General features: G+C 42.9%; 1 protein-coding gene across 2 annotated transcripts in view; it reads left to right on the forward strand.

Annotated features, from left to right (window-relative positions):
• The first annotated feature begins 1,370 nt into the window (after positions 1–1,370).
• LOC144684802 (inner centromere protein-like) overlaps positions 1,371–18,441 on the forward strand; it is a 78,322-nt gene continuing 61,251 nt past the window's right edge. The window contains exons 1-2 of one of the 2 annotated variants that reach the window (XM_078549037.1): positions 1,371–1,436; positions 8,576–8,731. In XM_078549037.1, coding sequence (XP_078405163.1) covers positions 8,583–8,731 — 149 coding nt within the window. In that variant the 5' untranslated portion in view covers positions 1,371–1,436; positions 8,576–8,582. Of the gene's footprint in view, positions 1,437–8,524; positions 8,732–18,441 lie in introns of those variants that run through there. The other variant, XM_078549039.1, reaches the window with a different exon arrangement.

Consider the following 18,441-nt stretch of genomic DNA (forward strand, 5'->3'; position numbering starts at 1 on the left):
TAACCTGATTTCCTTGAGTTGGCTCTCCTCAGGTAGATGGGTTTCGCTGAGGGTGGAGATCTGGACATTGTACCTACGCAGTTCTTTATCGACCTCTCAGGTCTGTCAGCTGTGGTGTTATTCATGAGGGTTCACATGTTCCATGTGCCAATGGTGACCGGTGTCAACTTTACTTTATTGAGATTGACTTGATGGGATCCATGTCAGCTGCGGCCTCCTGGCCAGGACGATGAAACAAGACAATGTTTCGGGAACCTTCTCCAGCCGCTTCCATATACTAAGGAAGTGAGCAGTCTGGTTTTGAAAAGGGCTGCTCAGTTGCCCAGGGCTTCCAAGTTCCACTTCTGCTTTGTTCTCGTGAAAAATACCCCATGGCCTGAGCTGCCTTGTGTGTAGGTTTGTGGCTACAGCTCCCAGTGATTCCACACCTGCTGCTATGTCGCATACCCATCACCACAGGACATGTGTCAGATAGATGATGGATGACTGATGATAGAAAGATGATGAACATCACTTGCACATGAATTAGATTTGAGTGAAGGAGAGTTGCGCATCACCAGCCTCACTCTCGCATCCTGACCTATCTTGATCCAATGGCAAGATGAGTCTAGATGGCTGAAGATATCCTGATGCAGTGGTTGACCAGGATGTCTTGTTTCTTAACAAAAACAGAATTACCTGGAAAAACTCAGCAGGTCTGGCAGCATCGGTGGAGAAGAAAATATGGAAAGTTCTGTTGAAGGGTCATTGGACTCGAAACGTCAACTCTTTTCTTCTCCACCGATGCTGCCAGACCTGCTGAGTTTTTCCAGGTAATTCTGTTTTTGTTTTGGATTTCCAGCATCCACAGTAGTTTTTTGTTTTTATGTCTTGTTTCTTGTTGAATTTTATACATTCCACCACACGATGCTGACCCACCTTCAAGACTGCTGCATCTTAGATTGGTCTTATCTGCTCGGTCTGCTGGAATCAGTCTTTGCATACCAGGGTGGGTAAATTCCTAAATCGCCAAGGGTAGGAGTCCCGACAGCTACCTAAGGTTTGACCACCTGTCAAAGCGGTTTACCAGGGTGTGGTTGATGTCAAGCGCTAACAACTGCTTGGAACCATAGGTGAGAGCTGGGTGAAGGTGAGGACTAATCCGGAAGAGCCACTCCAAAGATTGAGGCAAACCCGCCTATGAGAGGTATCACCCTTCCCTTACACCCCAAGCTGCAAATAGAATACAGATAAAAGCATTTATGTAATATCGAGAGAACTTCAGTTGCTGCCCGGAACTCGCTGCGGTAGAGAATTACGTATTGCGTCAGTTCCGGCACCTGTGCGTCACAGCAGTTCCTTGGCCGCCATTGGCTCGTTCTGTAACTGCCGCAGAATTTAAAAGTTTAAACGGGTGAGGGCGCGCGGTGGTTGCTCAGTTTGTCCGGGGTCCTCCGGTAAGTGGCTGCTCTGTGGTTGTGTCAGGTCGGGGCTGAGGTTGGGCTGCGGCTTTTCCCCCCAGCCCTGCGGGAGGAAGGGTGGATTCAGCAAACTTTCCGGCGGCGCTGGGCTGTGTGAAGTGGTAGAAAGCTGCTGCCTGTGGAACGACACGGCCGCTCCCGGAAAGTGGATTTTGTCCATTAGTTGCTGTAGGATTGACTTTAAACGTCCGGTGCGGGGGGCCATGGGGCATCAACTGGAGTTAGTTCCTGTGGTAATGGGTTGGATGAGAAATAGTCAGACATGACCAAGTGGAGGCTGGGAGATTAGCAAAGGAGGGATGGTTATGTTACAGGGAGGGTGCAGTTGATGCAGGCAGATATGCCTGGAAAAGGTGATGAGGGTGAGAAGACCTCCCCTCTCCTCACAGTCCAGGGCCCCAAACACTCCTTCCAGACGAAGCAGCACTTTACCTTTCCCTTCCATTTAGTATATTGTACTTGATCACAATGTGGTCCCCTCTATATTATGAATAGTGCAGACTAGTTAACTGCTTTTATGGAACACCTCCATAATCATGACCCTGAGCTTCCTGTTTGCTTGCTTTGCCATTTTATTTTGCCACCTTGCTCACGTTTCTGTCCTCGGTCTGTCGCAGTGCTCCAGTGTAGCCCAAAGAAGCTGGAGGGACAGCATCTCATCATCTGATTAGGCACTTTATCACATCTGGACTCAAATTTGAATTCAACAACTTCAGACCATGAATTTGTCCTCCATTTTGATTTTTTTGGCTGGGTGCCAATCTGCATCTCGTTTTCATGTTTTTGCTTTCAGACAGAGCTGTCCTTTTATTCTAAAATTGACACTTTCTTTGTTCCATGAAATCTTTGTTATTTAATCTCCCCTGCCCTCTAACCTATCCCTTTTGTTCTACCTTGTCTCCCCCCTCCTTTTGACAGTGTAAAACATTTCCTCCTCTCTTTGGTTCTTAAATGTCATATTCCACTCATGTTAACTTGGTTTCTCTCTCAATGGATACTGCTAGAGCAGTTGAGTTTTCAGCACTTTTTTTATTTCAGATATCCAGTATCCACAGTATTTTGCTTTTATGATAAGGGGGTTAGACCTGGGAAATAGGATGGGTATGGTTGAAAGTTCCTTTGACCAGTGGACTGGCATTGATTCTACAGCACAGAAACAGGCCATTTGTTCTAACTAGCCTATGCTGGAATAAGAGACAGAAAAAGCTGGAAATACTCACAGGCAATGCCTGTGGAGAGAGAAAGAGTTTCAGGTTGATGACTTGATCTTAACTCTGTTTCTCTCCCCACAGATGCTGCCAGACCTGCTGAGGATTTCCATCTTTTCTGTTTTTATTTCAGATTTTCAGCAGGAAGTGTCACCAGCTGCAGAACCTTGAGCTCTGGGTTTCAGAGCTCGAGCGGTGGCTGGAGTCACTGTGGTACATCCGTGAGGCTGAGTACTACCTCAATAGCATGTTCAGAGGGGTGGTTACACTGCAGCTTAGGAGCCTGGAGGCAGAAAGGGAATGGGTGACCACCAGGCAGTCCAAGAAAATTAGGCAGGAGTCCCCTGCTCACCAATCGGTTTTCCGTTTTGGATACCGGTGAGGGTGTTGGTTCCCCAGAGGAGTATAGTTAGAGCCAATTTTGTGGCACTACAGGCAGCTCTGCGGTACAGGAGGGGAGGAAGAAGAGGGGAAGAGCAGTAGTGATAGAGGATTTGTTAGTTAGGGGAACAAACAGGCGTTTCTGTGGCCGTAGATGTGACGCCAGGATGTTATGTCACCTCCCTGGCGCCAGGGTCAAGGATGTCACGGAGTGGCTGCAGGACATTCTGGGGAAGGGTGATCAGCCAGAGGCCGTGATCCATGTTGGGATTGGAGGTCTATGAACGGTGTACCATTATTTAAAAAGGGTGTGAGGGATAGGCCAGAAAGTTAAAGGCCTGTCAGTCTGACTTCGATGGTGGGCAAATTATTTGAAACAATTCTGAGAGGCAGGATAAACTGTCACTTAGGCACGGATTGATCAGGGATGGTCAGCATTGTTTTGTTAGGGGAAGATTGTGTCTCACTAACTTAATAGAATTTTTTGAGGAAGTAACAGGGAGGATTGATGAGGGTAGTGCAGTGGATGTTGTCTACATGGATTTCAGTAAGGCATTGACAAGGTCCCACATAGCAGACTAGTCAGGAAAGTGAGATCTCATGGGATACAAGGGAATGTGGTGAGTTGGATCCAAGATTGGCTCAGTTACAGGAAGCAAAGGGTAGTGGTTGATGGATGTTTTTCTGAATGGAAAGCGGTTTCCATGGTGTTCCACAGATGCTGGGGCCCTTGCTGTTTGTTGTATATATTATTGATTTAGACTTAAATGTGGGAGATGTGATTGGAAAATTTGTAGATAACAAAAATTGGCTGTGTAGTTGATAGTGAAGAGGATAGCTGTTGACTCCAGAAAGACATCAATGGTTTGTCTGAGTGGGCAGATAAGTGACAAATGGAATTCAATCCGGAAAAGTGTTAGGTAATGCATTTGGGGAGAGCAAACAAAGCTAGGGAGTACTCCATAAACGGGAAGTTATTAAGAGGGGCTGAGGAAGTGAGAGACCTTGGAGTGCATGCCCACAGGTTCCTGGAGGTGGCAGGACAGATGGACAAGGTGGTCAAGAATGCATATGGAATGCTTTCCATTAATGGGTGAGCTATTAAATACAAAAGCAAGAATATAATGATGGAACTGTATAAAATGCTGGTTAGGCCACAGCTGGAATTTTGTGTACTGTTCTGGTCACCACATTACAGGAAGGACATAATTGTTTTGGAGAGAATGCAGAGGATATTTACAAGAACGTCGCCAGGGCTTGAAAATTGTAGCTATGAGGAGAAATTAGATATGCTAGTGTTGTTTTCCTTAGAACAGAGGAGGCTGAGGGGTGACCTAATTGAGGTGTACAAAATTGAGGGGCCTAGGTAGGGTAGACAGAAAAGACTTGTTTCCCCTAGCTGATGGGTCAATTGCCAGGGGGCATAGATTTAAGAAAATTGGTAGCAGGGGACATGAGAAAAAACTTTTTCACCCAGAACGTGGTGGGAATCTGGAATTCACTGCCTAGGTTGTTGGTTGAGGCTGAAATGCTCAACTCATTTTGGCACCTGGATCTGTACCTGAAGTACAGTAACCTGCAAGGCTACAGACCAAGTGCTGAAAAGTGGGATTTAAATGAACTACTAGTTTCTTTTTTCTCTGGGTGGCGCTGAATGGTCTCTTTCTGCACCATAACTTTTATATGATTCTATTAGCACTATTTTGCTTTAATTAGTGGTACTTTCTGGTGTTTATGCTCTGCAGGAGCCTCCTCCCACCCTTCTTATCCCAGAACATCCTTCTATTTCTTTCTTGTGTGTTTATATAGCTTCTCTTCCAATGCATCTATGCTATTTGGCTCAGCCACCCCTTGTGGTAGAGTTCCAAATCTTATCACTGACTAAAGATGATTTTTTAAATTCCCTGTTGAATTTTTTAGTAGCTACAGTAGCTTTGATATCCAGCAAATGTGGGGAATGGGTGGTGCCGGTTAATCAGAAATGTTACATTACCCCGGACACAAGGCAAGGTGCAGTATACCTTTGCAGTATACCTTTGTTCAGGAGCAATAACTAAAACTGACCCAATAATTTAATTTCAATATAAAACTTAAATTCTGCAGATTTACAATCAATTTTTTTTAAAGAATGCATTATCTGAACATTGAATGTGATCAGCTTTTTAAAAAAAAATTGAGATGCCAGAAATTCCGATTACTGGGGAATTCAGGTTGTTAGTACCGGGTAATGTGTCTATTGTATCGTATTACCTTTTAGTTTTGGACTCTTTTTAAAAAAATTAAACAAAGCAAGCACTACCAACTTAACACTGTAATAAAGACAAGGTGCTCTGGATGCTGGAATTCTGAAAAAGAAGTGCAGGAAAAGCTCAAGTCTGGCAACATCTGTGGAAGGAGTTAACATTTCAAGTCGAATATGACTCTGGTACTCTTTTTTTTATCTTGGATGAGTGGAACTTTCCTCCAGCTAAATTTTGGGAAGAATTGTGAACTTTTGTCTCCATCACCTTGCCACTGACCTCATTCCCCACCCTGGTATTGAGCTGTACCAGGCTGTTTGCACCCTTGATTTATTATTTTATTTGAACCCAGGCTGAAAATCCTTTGCCGTCATAAAAGTTGTCTATTTCTACCTCAATAACTTCACCCATATTAGCTAATCTACTTAGACTCTCCTCCATCCATGGTTACCTCCAGACTTTGTTATTCCATTGATCTCCTGGCCAATTTTTGGCTGTTCATAAGCTCCAGAACTCTGCAGGATAGGATACAGACAGCAAACTCTTGCATATCTATCAATCAATCTTGTCCTTACTAAGCTACGTTGGTTCCCAGTTCTAACAACATTTCTATTTTAAACAATCCTGTCAGATCAATACCCCTTCCTATCCTTATCTCCTTTAGCCCTGCACTTTGCCTTGTACCGAATACTTTGTTCTTCTGATTATGATCTCTTATTCATTCCTCCCCCTCTGTTCACAATTGGCTGACATGCTTTGAAAATTCCTTCATGAACTTATCCATCTCCTTCACATCCTTTTAACCCACCTTTGGTCATCAACCCTATCTCCTTTGGCTCAGTGTCCGTTTTTCAATTTTTTTTTTTCCCCCTTTTTTGTAATGCTCTTCGATGCTTGATTTTCTAAATTAAAGATCCTATGTAGTTGAAGATTCCTGCTTTATCTGTGGTAGATTTCAATTTGTAACAATTGTGGTGTAGCTAGTAAGAGACTGCTGGCAGTGGTGAGCAAGATGGTGGTCAGTAGACATAAATCTAGAACACAAATTAAAGGTGAGATATTGCTTTTTGGAAGATGAGTGGCATTAGGTTCGTGCCTCGTAGAATAAAGGACTGGGTGGAACTTATTGGGTTGCTTGACATTAATTTTGTGCAATATATGCCATTAAGTGGCTGCTCTTTTGAGCCTACTTTTCCCTCCCTTGTTCTCTTTTGGAGAAGCATTCTGGGCTCTTGCTGGCATCTCATTATGCCACAGCTGATACTGCGAACCTGTTGAGACGATTTTTCCATACCCAATTTCTTTGACACACATTGCCCTTTGATCGATCTTGCTAGTGTGATTTTTTTTTTAGCGTAGGGAGCAAGAAAAGAGGCCCCAGAGTGATAGAATCCAGTCATGGGGCCCTAAAGTGGGTTTGTGCTAAGGTGACAAATAGTTTGGCATTCCACAAACTGCCAAAGTATCTAATTCTCTGCTTTTTTTGGTCTTTCGTGCTGTATTATTTTTAAAGTTTGCCTCTTATTATAAACTAAACTGGTGTACACAGCATCCAATTTAAGCCATACAATTGTTTGGTCCATTTAGTTGATGGTAATTCAGTGGCTTCTGTAATTACTTTGGGTGGGCAGTTAACTTTGCTGCTCCATCCTTAGACAAGTTATCACTGAGTGAGTAAAAAGTAATTTAGAGATTGGGATCAGAAGACCAGCGATTCTTCCAAAACCAGCAGAGTAGAGGTGGCTGTTAGAATGTAGGCATGCTACGTATCTACAAATTTAAGCTGAACTTGATGGGGAGAAGGACGGAGGCAGAATGTAAGGGTGAGGGCAGAAAATTCATCTCATTGGCTGGACTCCTGAGAATTTTTTGATTCCTACCCTAACTGGAGTCCTTGTTGGCACTCTGATGATCTCTGCTAACCCAACTCATGGGTCAGCTGGCCTCAACGTTCTGAGTGGAAAAGGGCGAATCTGTTGAAATGTACTCATTTTCTTGTGCATTTCTAAATGCTCACCTAACTTTATTTTGAATTATGAATTCTAAAAGTTCATCCACAACTCACATTATACTTGTGATTTATACTTTACTCTTTTGAGTAGAGCAACATTGGCTGCTCACCAATCTTCAGAACAATTTATATATCTGGCTGGTTTGAATATTGTTTTGAGTCTCTTTCTTTTTTTTCTAACATTAGCAAGTTGTGGAAAACATAAGACACTGGTTAGGTTACAACTGCAGCATTGTGACTACTTTTGAGAACTACACTTTAGGAAGGCTTAGAGTGTGCAGAGGAAATGTACTGGAATGGATGAAAGGTTTCATTAGGTGCAGATACTAGAGAAACTGGGGCTGTTTTCTATGGATGGAGAAGGTCAAGGATTAAAAACAGAAAATGATGGAAATATGCAGCAAATCTGGCAGCATCTGTGGAGTGAGAAAGATTCACAATTTCAGGTCAATGACCTTCAGTCAGAACTCAGTTTTCCCAGCATTGCCTGTTTGTTTTTCTAATACCCATGGTGTTTTTCCCTTGTATTAAGATGAAGGGAAGATTTGATTGTGTTCAAAACTATGAAAGGTTGTCATAGGCAAAAGTTTTTACAGTGGTGGAAGGGATGGAAATGAGGGCATGGGTGTAAAGTAATTGGCAGATGGGATGATGGGTAATAATACACGGAGTTACAATCTGGAATGCCCTGTCTGAAAGGACGGTGGAAACCCATTCACAAATAGCTTTCAAAACGGAAGGAGATCAGTACTTCGGAGAAAGGTTTGTGTGAAGAACGGGAGTGGGACTAATTGGATAGATCTGGGCCTAATAACCTCCTTTCGTACTATATCATTTTATAATTCAATCAGCAGCTAGGCTGGACCTGGTGACTTGTACAGTTATTTTCCAGAACGAATAATTTTCTACAATTATCTTTAACAATTCTTCTGTATCCTCTCTAGTACACCTGCCTTTTTACTTCCACTGTTCCTGTCATCCTTCTATGCTGAAGGATGCCAAGATGCTATGATTCAACTACTGCTAGGGATGTGTTCTGCAAATAGCACTGATAGCAATCTGTTGTTGATCTTTATGGGTGGGGGTGGGTGGTGCACAGAGTAACAATTCTTAGACAATGAGACTATTTCAGTCAGGAGTACTGTTGCACCTTTTATAGGTAAGCTTTATAAGATTTATATTTGCAGTGAAGCTTAAATTTTATTTGGGTAATTTAAGCAGATTGCTTTTGGTTACTCTGGCAACTCTTTAACCCTACCTTTTTTTGCCATTGAGGGACACCATGGCTTCAAGGACAGCAATCACATTAGTGGACACCGATAACATGCTGAAGTTTTTTGGTGAGAAACTCAATACTCTTGTCGAAAGTTTTAAAGCAAATGAAGTATGGCTGAAAGAAATCCAAGAGGAGGCCAAAAAGATGTTCATCAGGTGAGAATAATGCTCCACTCTTAAATGATAGAATGTTGAGCAAGAGGTATATTGTCTGAAATGACCAAAATGTTGTTTAGTAATGATACCAACTTGCACATATATAGCATAGTAAAACATCTTGAGACACTTCACAAAAGCATTATCAAACTAAATTTGACATATTGAACCGCATAGAGTAGAATAGAGCACGGAGAGGCCATTCAGCACATTGTTTGTGGTCTTGTAAAGAGCTATCCAATTGTGTAGAATTAAGTTTAACATGCACCTCAGGAACAGGTCATCTAGCCCAATCAGCCCATGTTCGTGTTTAAGCTCTGTTTGGGCCCCCACCCATCCTTCTTCATCTAACTCCTATTAGCATAACCCTCTTCCCGTCTCCACATGCTTATCTAGCCTCCCCTTAAATGCATCGCATTCTTGTAACCCTGGGTAAATTGGAGAGAGAATAATCCTCAGGTGGTGGGAGGGATAAGTGCCAGAGACCCAGTAACAAAAATGGCAGCAGGAGTTGGAGAGAACAATGTCAAAGCAGATTGACAAAAAAAAAATTTGAGCGACAACACAGTAGCAGGTAGGTGATTGGGTGTTTGAGAACCCTGAGGTGGGGAGCGAGTAGCTGAAGGAGTTTGGGGACAGAGCAGCAAAGTGAATGTGAACATCAGAGATGTTCTCTACAAGGCAGCCCTAATAAGGATGATGACTTGAGTTTTTTTAATTAGTCTCATAAGTCTTTAGTCATAAGTCTTAACTCGGAGGCTTCTTGTGTCTTGGACAAATGTGTGCAGGAAGTGTTGTCAGCTGAAGGAGCTTCATCTCTGGATTCCGGAGCTCAAGTGGCATCCCGAGTCACTGCAAAGGATCTGCAAGGTTGAGGGCTACACGGATAGCATGTTTCTAGAGGTGGTCAGCCTGCAGCCTAAAGATATACAGCCAGAGGGGGAATGGTAACTGCCAGACAATCAGGGAGGACCAGGCACACAGTGCAGGAGTCCTCTGAGTGCATCTCGCTCTCCAATCAGCATCTGGTTCTGCATACTGGTTCCTCTGGAGAGCAGCCTGAACCAAGTCCATGGCACCGTGGCTGTTTCAGCTGTGCTGGGGGGGCAGGAGGAAGATTGGGAATTCAGAACAGACAAATGTTTCTGCACTGCAGACATGAATCCAGAATAGTATGTTACCACCCTAAAGCCAGGGTCAAGGATGACACTGAATTGCTGCCAGGAACTTCTGAGGGGGAGGTTGAATAACCAGTGATCATGGTCCAAATCTGTACCAATCGCATATACAGAAAATGGGATGAGATGCTGCAGGCAGATTTTAGGAAGCTGTAAAAGAAACCAGCTGATCAATCTGTGTCCCCTGCTAGTGAGAATAATAGAAGATAGAGCAGACGAATGTTTGGCTGGAGAGATGGTGCAGGAGGGAGGGTTGTAGGTTCCTAGGGCATTGGGACTGGGTCTGGCGGTGATGGGGCCTGCACAGGCCGTACAAATTCCACCTGTACAAAGCAAGGACCAATGTCTTTGTACAGGTGGAAGGGTTTAAACTAACTTGGCAGTGGGATGGGAGCTAGGATGTAACATTAGAGGTAAAACAAGTGTACAAAAAAATTGGGAAGGACAGATAGCATGAGAGTAAAATAGTAAGGCATCAAGTGAGGTCGAAGTAAGAGAATGCAATAAGATCTAAATTTAAGTTTAAAGTGCATCTACGTGAACACAGTGTGGTAAATATAGTTGGTGAGCTTCAGGTGCAGATAGCCACTTTGCGGTATGATGTGACAATAACAGACCTGACTCAAAAAGGGCATGATTGGGTAGTACATAATCCTTGGTCCAAGGTATTCAGGAAAGATAGGGAAGGAAAGAACATAATGGGAATAAGAGTAGGGCATTCAGGCCTTCTAACCTGCTTTGCCATTCAGTAAGATTACAGGTGACATGATTAAGGCCTCACCATTTTGTTGCCTGCCCTCCATAACTCTTGACTCAATTGTAGATGAAAAATCTGTTTAACACTCAGCCTTGAATATATTCAATGACTCAGACTCCACTCTCCCCTGGGGTAGAGAATTGCAAAGATTAACAACTCTCTGAGAGACAAAATCTTGTTGCCATCTTAAATGGACAGAATTTAAGGCCTCCCCTAAGGGAGGAATTTGATCAGGAGGATGCAGGGTGTGGACCTCCCCCAATCTTCAGGGATGGAGGGTGGCCTTTCTGCCCAGAGGCCAACTGAAACCCTTGAGTGGCTATGTAAGTGTCTCATTCCACTGGCGACAGGTGGAGGACTATCCATGTTGGAGACCCCCTACCTCAGCACACCCTAGCTGGTTTGCCAGCAGCCTGGTGGTGGGTGGGGGTGTGGTCTCTTGTTCACAGGCGCACACTTTCCAATTGAGGGCCCTACCATTGGGAAGGGGAGCCTGCTGAAAGCCACCTGCCCTTCGCTTCACTTCGCACAGACCAACCCCTCTCTCCAGCAAACCCCATACTGCCTACACACCTCTCTCTGGGAATCCAGTGGTGATCCTCAAGGTAGGCCTGAGTGTTATACTGGCAATAGCCACCGTTCCCTGTGGCACTGCTGGTACTGGAGAGCTGCCAGTCTCTTTTTGGCTGCTAGCTCTCTGGGTGGGATTTTAGTCCTACTGGTGGCTCAATTATGTGGGAGGCTCGATGCTGTCGAGGACGGTGTCTGATTGTCGGGCACCCCCGAGAGAAATGTGGCGTTCCCACTGGTGGGCAGAACCCCCATCACGTGCATTAAATTCTGCTCCTTATTCTGAAACTCTGCCTGAATTCTAGATTCTCCCAAGAGGGACATCCTCTCAGCATCTTCTGTTAAGTCCCCTTCGGATCTCTTGTGTTTCAATAAGATCATCTCTCATTCTTAAACTCCTATGCACATGGCTCAGTGCTTCCTCATCAGACAACCCCAGCATTTACTCATCATACCACCCCTTCATCCCAGGAAATCAATCTAGTGAACCTTCTCTGAACTACCTCCAATGCAAGTATATATTTTCTTAAATAAGGAGACCAAAACTGTACGCAGTACTCTAGGTGTGATCTCACCAATGCCCCATACAGATTTTGCAAGACTTCCCTACTTTTAAACTCCATCTACCTTGCAATAAAGGCCAACATTTCATTTGCCTTCCTAATTACTTGCTACACCTAAATGCTAAACTTTTGTGGTTCATGTGCAAGGACATGCAGATCTCTGTACTGCAGCATTCTGCAGTGTGTCTCTATTTAAATAATATTCTGCTTTTACTTCTGCCAAAGTGGAAAACCTCGCATTTTCCCATATTAAACTCCCATCTGCTGCCTTGTCAGCTACTCACTTAACTTTTTTTTATTCATTCATGGGATGTGGGCTTCGCTGGCTGGGCCAGCATTTATTGCCCATCCCTAGTTGCCCTTGAGAAGGTGGTGGCGAGCTGCTTTCTTGAACCGCTGTAGTCCATGTGGTATAGGTACACCCACAGTGCTGTTAGGAAGAGTTCCAGGATTTTGACCCAGCGACAGTGAAGGTACGGCGATATATTTCCAAGTCAGGATGGTGAGTGATTTGGAGGGGAACTTTCATGTCGTGATGTTCCCATCTATCTGTTGCACTTGTCCTTCTAGATGGTGGTGTTTGTGGGTTTGGAAGGTGCTGTCGAAGGAACCTGTCTACATCCCTTTGCGTACTCTTTCTATCCACTTCACAGCTTGTTTTCCCACTTATTCTAGCACTAATATTGTTCTTAATCCATACTGCCACCTCTTCTTAGGAGGGATGTATCGGGGATAAGGGTACTTCGGTTAGAGATTAGATTGGAGAAGCTGGGGCTATCCTCCACTGAGGAGATTTGATAGAGATGCTTAAAATCATAAAGGGCCCAGGCAGAGTAGATAGAATGGAAGCAGAGGGCACCAATTTAAGTGAGTGGCGAAGAACCAAAGGTGACATGAGAATTTTTTTTATGCAGCCAGTAGTTTAAGATCTGTGGAGGCCGATTTTAAGCATAGGTTTCAAAGGATATTGGATAATTATCTGAAGATAGATCTGCTGGGCTATGAGGGGGAAAGGGAGAAGTGGAACGAGCTGAGGCCACGATGGGCTGAATGGCTGTAACCATTCTAGAATTCTATGAAATATCTTCTGAATTCTCTATTTGATTTCTTAGTGACTATATTAAATTGATGGCCTTTATTTTTGCTCTTACCATAAGTGGAAACATTTGCTGTGTCCACTCTATGCAGCCTGTTCTGGTAAATCTTTTAATCTATAATAAATCTTATTTTCACCCTCCTGTGCTTTTGTATCCTTTTCATAGCTATGTGACTGGAACTGTACACAGTACTAGTACTCCAAGTGAAACTGAAGTTTGATACAAGTTTAGAATTAATTCTCCACTTTTCAATTCTATCTCTTCAATGCATGGTTTGCCTTTTTTTAATCAGATCAGCCATAATCACGTTGAATGGCAGTGGAACAGTCTAGAGAGTCTAAATGGCCTATTCATGTTCTTATGTTCATGGCCTTATTTACCTTTACTGCTCCCACTCCTAGATCCCTTTTGCCCCTCTACCTTTTTACATTTTATTTTGAGTAATTTGTGACAGCCTTATCTATCTCGAGCCATTAAATTAGTCGTCCTCCCTTGCTCTTTCCCCATAGCCTTGCAGATTTTTCCTTCCAAGTATAAATCCAATTTTGAATGTTACTATTTAATCTGCTTTCATCACCCCTTCAGATATTAAGGCAGATAACCAAATGCTTGGACGGAATGTCTTTAAAAAGAGAAAGGTAGGGAGGCAGTATTGTTTAGGCAGGAAATTTCAGAGCTTAGTTCCTAGGCAGCTCAAGGTACAGCTGTTGATGGAGCAATGTTAATTGGGCATGCACAAGGTAAAATATAGGGGAATACAGGGAACTTGAAGGATTGTAGGGCTGAAGAAGACTACAGAGATAGGTAGAGGTGTGACCACAGGGCTTTGTAAAAAAAAATGTTACTGGACCTGGAACCAATTAGACCAGACAGGACTAAAGTGGGCTTGTCGTGTTAGTATAATGCAGCAGAAGTTTGGATGCTATCAAGTTTATGGAAGGTGGAAATGGGAGGCCAGCTAGGAGATGGTTGGAATGGCCCAGTCTAGAGACAACAAGGCATGGATGAGTGTTTCAGCAGCATATGTGCTGAGGCAAGGATGGAGATGGATTAGGGTTGGAAATAGGTAGCCTAGGTGACAGAGCAGATATGTGGTTCACAGCTCATCTCAGTGTTAAATGTTCTGTCTTGCCTTCGGAATCTACATGGCGTTTCTTTAAGATTTTCTTGTTACTCCAAGAATGATACCATAGACTGATATTTGTAAGAAAAAAAAAAAGAAATCTTGTTTATTTACAGATCTATATACATCTTATGATATCCAGCTAAGATTACCACTGGACAAGCCTGATCCCAGGGTGGCACCCAGCTTGATAGATCCTAACTTTTATTTGTTTAGATATGTGGAGAGGGTCTACTGAATAGTCACTGGAGTCTGCTAATGAACTTTTAACAAAAGCATAAAACATTTATTAAACAAGAAAAGATTAATTATATTACAATACTCCTTCACTCACAACTATACCTTTTACAGATATATGCAGATTTGTAAGGATAACACAAGTTACAAAAGTTATCTTGTACTCTATTGTTACAGTAAGTACACTGTCTTTGTAAACCAATAGGTGATTTGTGGTCAGGCACACCACATTCTGATAGATACCACCCCAGACAGATGCTATGGATTTTTCCTCAATTCCCCCCAGACGCTTGCCACACTGTGAGCCAACTGGTCTCACTGCACTCCGTCTTTCACTCGAGGGTTCCAGTCTCCACTCTCCAAGAATGCCTTGGAATCTTCTCCCAAACTGACGCTTTCTCTCAGACACCTTCCGCAAGGGTTCATCTCCAGGGTTTCGAACTCTCCTTCCAATGTTCCCCTCCCAGGTCACCAGATACATTCAAGTTTTCTTCCCCACACACTCACTCTCTCCGACTCAGCTGTCAACAGTATCCCACTGCTTCACATGACAGACATTCAGTTGCCTCTTTTGGACCTTCTGACTTCTCGCAAGCCTTTATATCGCTTTGACTCTGCTTCCTGCAGTTTGGAGCTTTAAGCCTGAAGTTTGGAGCCTTTCTCTGCCCCTCACTCTTTTAACTTCACTTAACAGTACCTTTTCCAGGTTCCTGTCCTTCCTTTTGACTAGAGGGTCTGCTTGGGACTTTTTGTTCCCTTCCTCTGGATTCTTGGGGACCTTTGTCTTGGGACTGGCTGTCTGCCCTCTTTGCTCCAGTCTCTCCCTGGCAGCTACTTTCAACCAACTCTAGCTTGGGCCTGGCTATCTGCCCCTTCTGGGCTGCTTCTGCCTGGCAGCTGATTTCAAAACTCAGCTCCAAAAACTGCTGTTTATAATTTCTTCTGAGTGTCTGTCTGTGGGAGGGACCTGCCTCTCTGGACCCCAGTTGTTAGACAACAGTGCAGTTTTTTTACTCGAGTTTGCTTAACTTCACTTGCAATCGTAAACTCTCATAGAAATGCAGGCACCTTTTTAAAGTGAAACTAAAACTCGACCTTTTTCTTAACACATACAGAAATAGAAATCAAAATTAAACATTAAAGCTAAAACTCATGCCTAACACACTCAAATGCCAAAATAGCTTACTTGAACTTTCTCTATTCCCTAACAATCTCTGCGCAAGTTTGTACTTCCGCTTCCCACCAGGTCTCCGTTACTTAATCATGTGACATTGCATCACAGTTACATTAGTTGTTAAATCAGTATCTAGTGCTTTCTGCTTTTAATCTTTTACTCTACAACTCTTTCCCCCCAACCTCCCCAATCTTTACCCCAACTACATACATCCTCCTCCAACTCCCCACAAAGCCTCAGACATCATGGGGGTAGTCTCTGCGGTGCCTTGACCAATCGTCCTGATTTTGTTTTGAGATTTGAGGACAAACTGCACTCTCTTGATAGGGAGTGTCTTCCACCTGGGTGGTTGTAGAGTTTCTACTTGTTTCTGGCTGTTTGTCACCATCTGGGTACACTCAAGGTTCTAGGAGGTTTCCCATCCAATAGTATCAAGACTCTTTGGTTCCTTCTGATATTTCCCTGGTCCATCTCAATTCTAAACAATCTCTGCTGTGGAGCTCTTTCTATTATAAGGCCTTCTTTTTGTTTATCTTGTATCCATGCGCTCTCCCCAAGCTGTAGCACTTTCAAGTCTCATGCTCTGTGCCTGAAGTTGAAATTGAGCTTGACTGTCCCTTTGTTGCTTCTCACACTTTTTCTAACTCTCTCGATCATCTGAGGTAATGTTAGGTTGTAGTGTTTGTTGTAGAGCTGAGAGTTGTTCGCAGCCGTCTTCCCACCAATAGTTCTGATGGCGAGAACCCATTTTTTTAAGCAGAAAGTTTCTGTAGTTAAGAGCTAAGCTGATATCTATCTTTTTCCTCAATTCCTTGATTGTTTGAATTCTTTCTGCATCTCCATTCGACTGAGGATATCTATGCGAACTGGCTGCATACATGAAATCCTATTGTTGTGCAAAATAATGGAACGGTTCATTAGCAAACTGAGGACTGTTGTCTGACATAATGGCTGGGATGCCATGTGTTGCGATGATTCTTTTTAGTGATGTAATGACTGCCTCTGCCATGATGCTGTGCAATCTAATCACTTCACTGATGAAATTTTTGCCTTTAAACATAAATAAATCCATTACCAGGTGCTGCCATGGCCTTGGGAAAAGTGGAGTTTGCCAGTGGTTTGCTCTGCTGTTGGCTATTCACTGCACACATCAAACAATTCATGATTAACTGGTCAATAAAGTGACTGTTTCCTGGCCACCAGAATGGATGCAGGGCTCTTTGGTATTTTGCTATCCCTGAGTGACCTTGATGGATTTTCTAAAGAATGTCAACTCAAAAGTGTTTTAAAGATGACTAATCTGTCATTAAAACCTAAACCTTTAATGATTGAGATCTCTTCGGTGTATTGAAGTACTGGGTGGTCAGGAGAATAATCTGACCATCTCTTCTGGCAATACTCTTTTTTTATTTTGATGCATTGGACGTTCTGTTGTGCTTGCTTAATCTCTTCTAATCACTCTTCTTACTGGCTGGTAAGTGTTTGGTAATGAGTGAAGTATATACTTCAATTTCTTAAAATTTAAATCTTCCAGTTTGACACCTTCCACTGATTCTTGATAATGCACCTGCTGTTGTCTAGTACTTCCCTTGAATGTACTCCGTAACTGAATTGTATCATGAATCTCCATCTAAAACATTGCAAAAATGCTACCTAGAATTCAATTTCCTTTGTTAAGCAGAGTAACTAAAGGTTTATGGTTGGTTTCAATTTTAAACCTTAATCCCATGACGTAATCAGAGAACTTCTCGCATGCCCATGTAACTGCTAATGGTTGCATACCTTTTCTCATAATAATCTTTGTCCATCTTTTTGAACTTAAAACAGCACTGTGCCCAAATCTGTAGATGATGTGTCCACTGCTACAATTGTCAATTCTGGATCGTAGTGAGTTAGAATTTCTGGTGGAATTAGATTTTTAATCTTGTCAAAAGTATTTTGCTCGTCCATGTTCCAGGACCACTTGACCTTGTCTCAACAGCTGTTGTAACATTTCATTGACTTCTGCCAAGTTTGGTAGGAACTTGACTACTTAGCTGATCATACCAAGGAACCTTTGTAATTCTGTGTTTCTAGACTGGGAATTCTCTAATCACCTTGGTTTTCGGTATGTTGGCTGTAATTCCTGAAGCTTGCATGATGTGCCCTAGGAATTTTATCACTAGTTTTGCAAATTCACATTTGTCATTTAATGTCAAACCTACTTTATGTAGAGCATTGAGGACTGCTCTTGCTCGACGGTCAGGTTCTTTCCTCAGTGTACAAGAATGTCATCCATGTAGCATATTACTCCTTCCATGTCTTCCAGGATCTGAGACATTGTTCTTTGGAATATCTTGGGTGCAGAAGCAATTCCAAATGGTAACCTGTTAAAACAATAATGAGCAAATGGAGTGATAGTTAACTACCTGAATTCTTGGTCCAGGGGCACCTGCCAAAAGCCACTGTTGGCATTGAAATTTGTGAAACGTGGTGTTTGCTAATTTAATGAGACTTTCATCCACTGATGCCATAGTGTAGATCTCACACTCGGCTGACTTGTTTAATTGAGTCAAGTCCACAGAGATTCTAATTGAACCATTAGACTTTGCTACTGTGACCATTCTAGAACACCACTTCGGTATGGTTACTGGAGCAATGACCCCTTGTTCCCCTTGTTCTAACATGTTCAATCTCGCTCTTGACTTTGCCCAAGAGTGGGTGAAGAACCTTCCCTGTTGTGAAGAGACATATAGGTTTAGCATCCGTTGTTAGGTTTACATGATATTCTGTGTTCAGCTTTTCTAAACCTGAAAACAGGGATGAAAATTAATTTCTAAATACATTACTGAATCGTTCCGTTCATGTCTTGTCAATTACATTAAGGTTAAGAGAAACAGGTGACGGGTATTAATTGTCTTTGAACACATAAATGGGGGATAGCTGGGTCACTTGGTTTTGTGGGAGGAGAGCTGAGACTGAACAAGTCAATAAAATCTCTCTCAGAAAAAAAGCTGTGTCTTAGTTTTAGG

This window comes from Cetorhinus maximus, chromosome 9 (assembly GCF_964194155.1).
Source record: "Cetorhinus maximus chromosome 9, sCetMax3.hap1.1, whole genome shotgun sequence".
Lineage (NCBI taxonomy): Eukaryota > Metazoa > Chordata > Chondrichthyes > Lamniformes > Cetorhinidae > Cetorhinus > Cetorhinus maximus.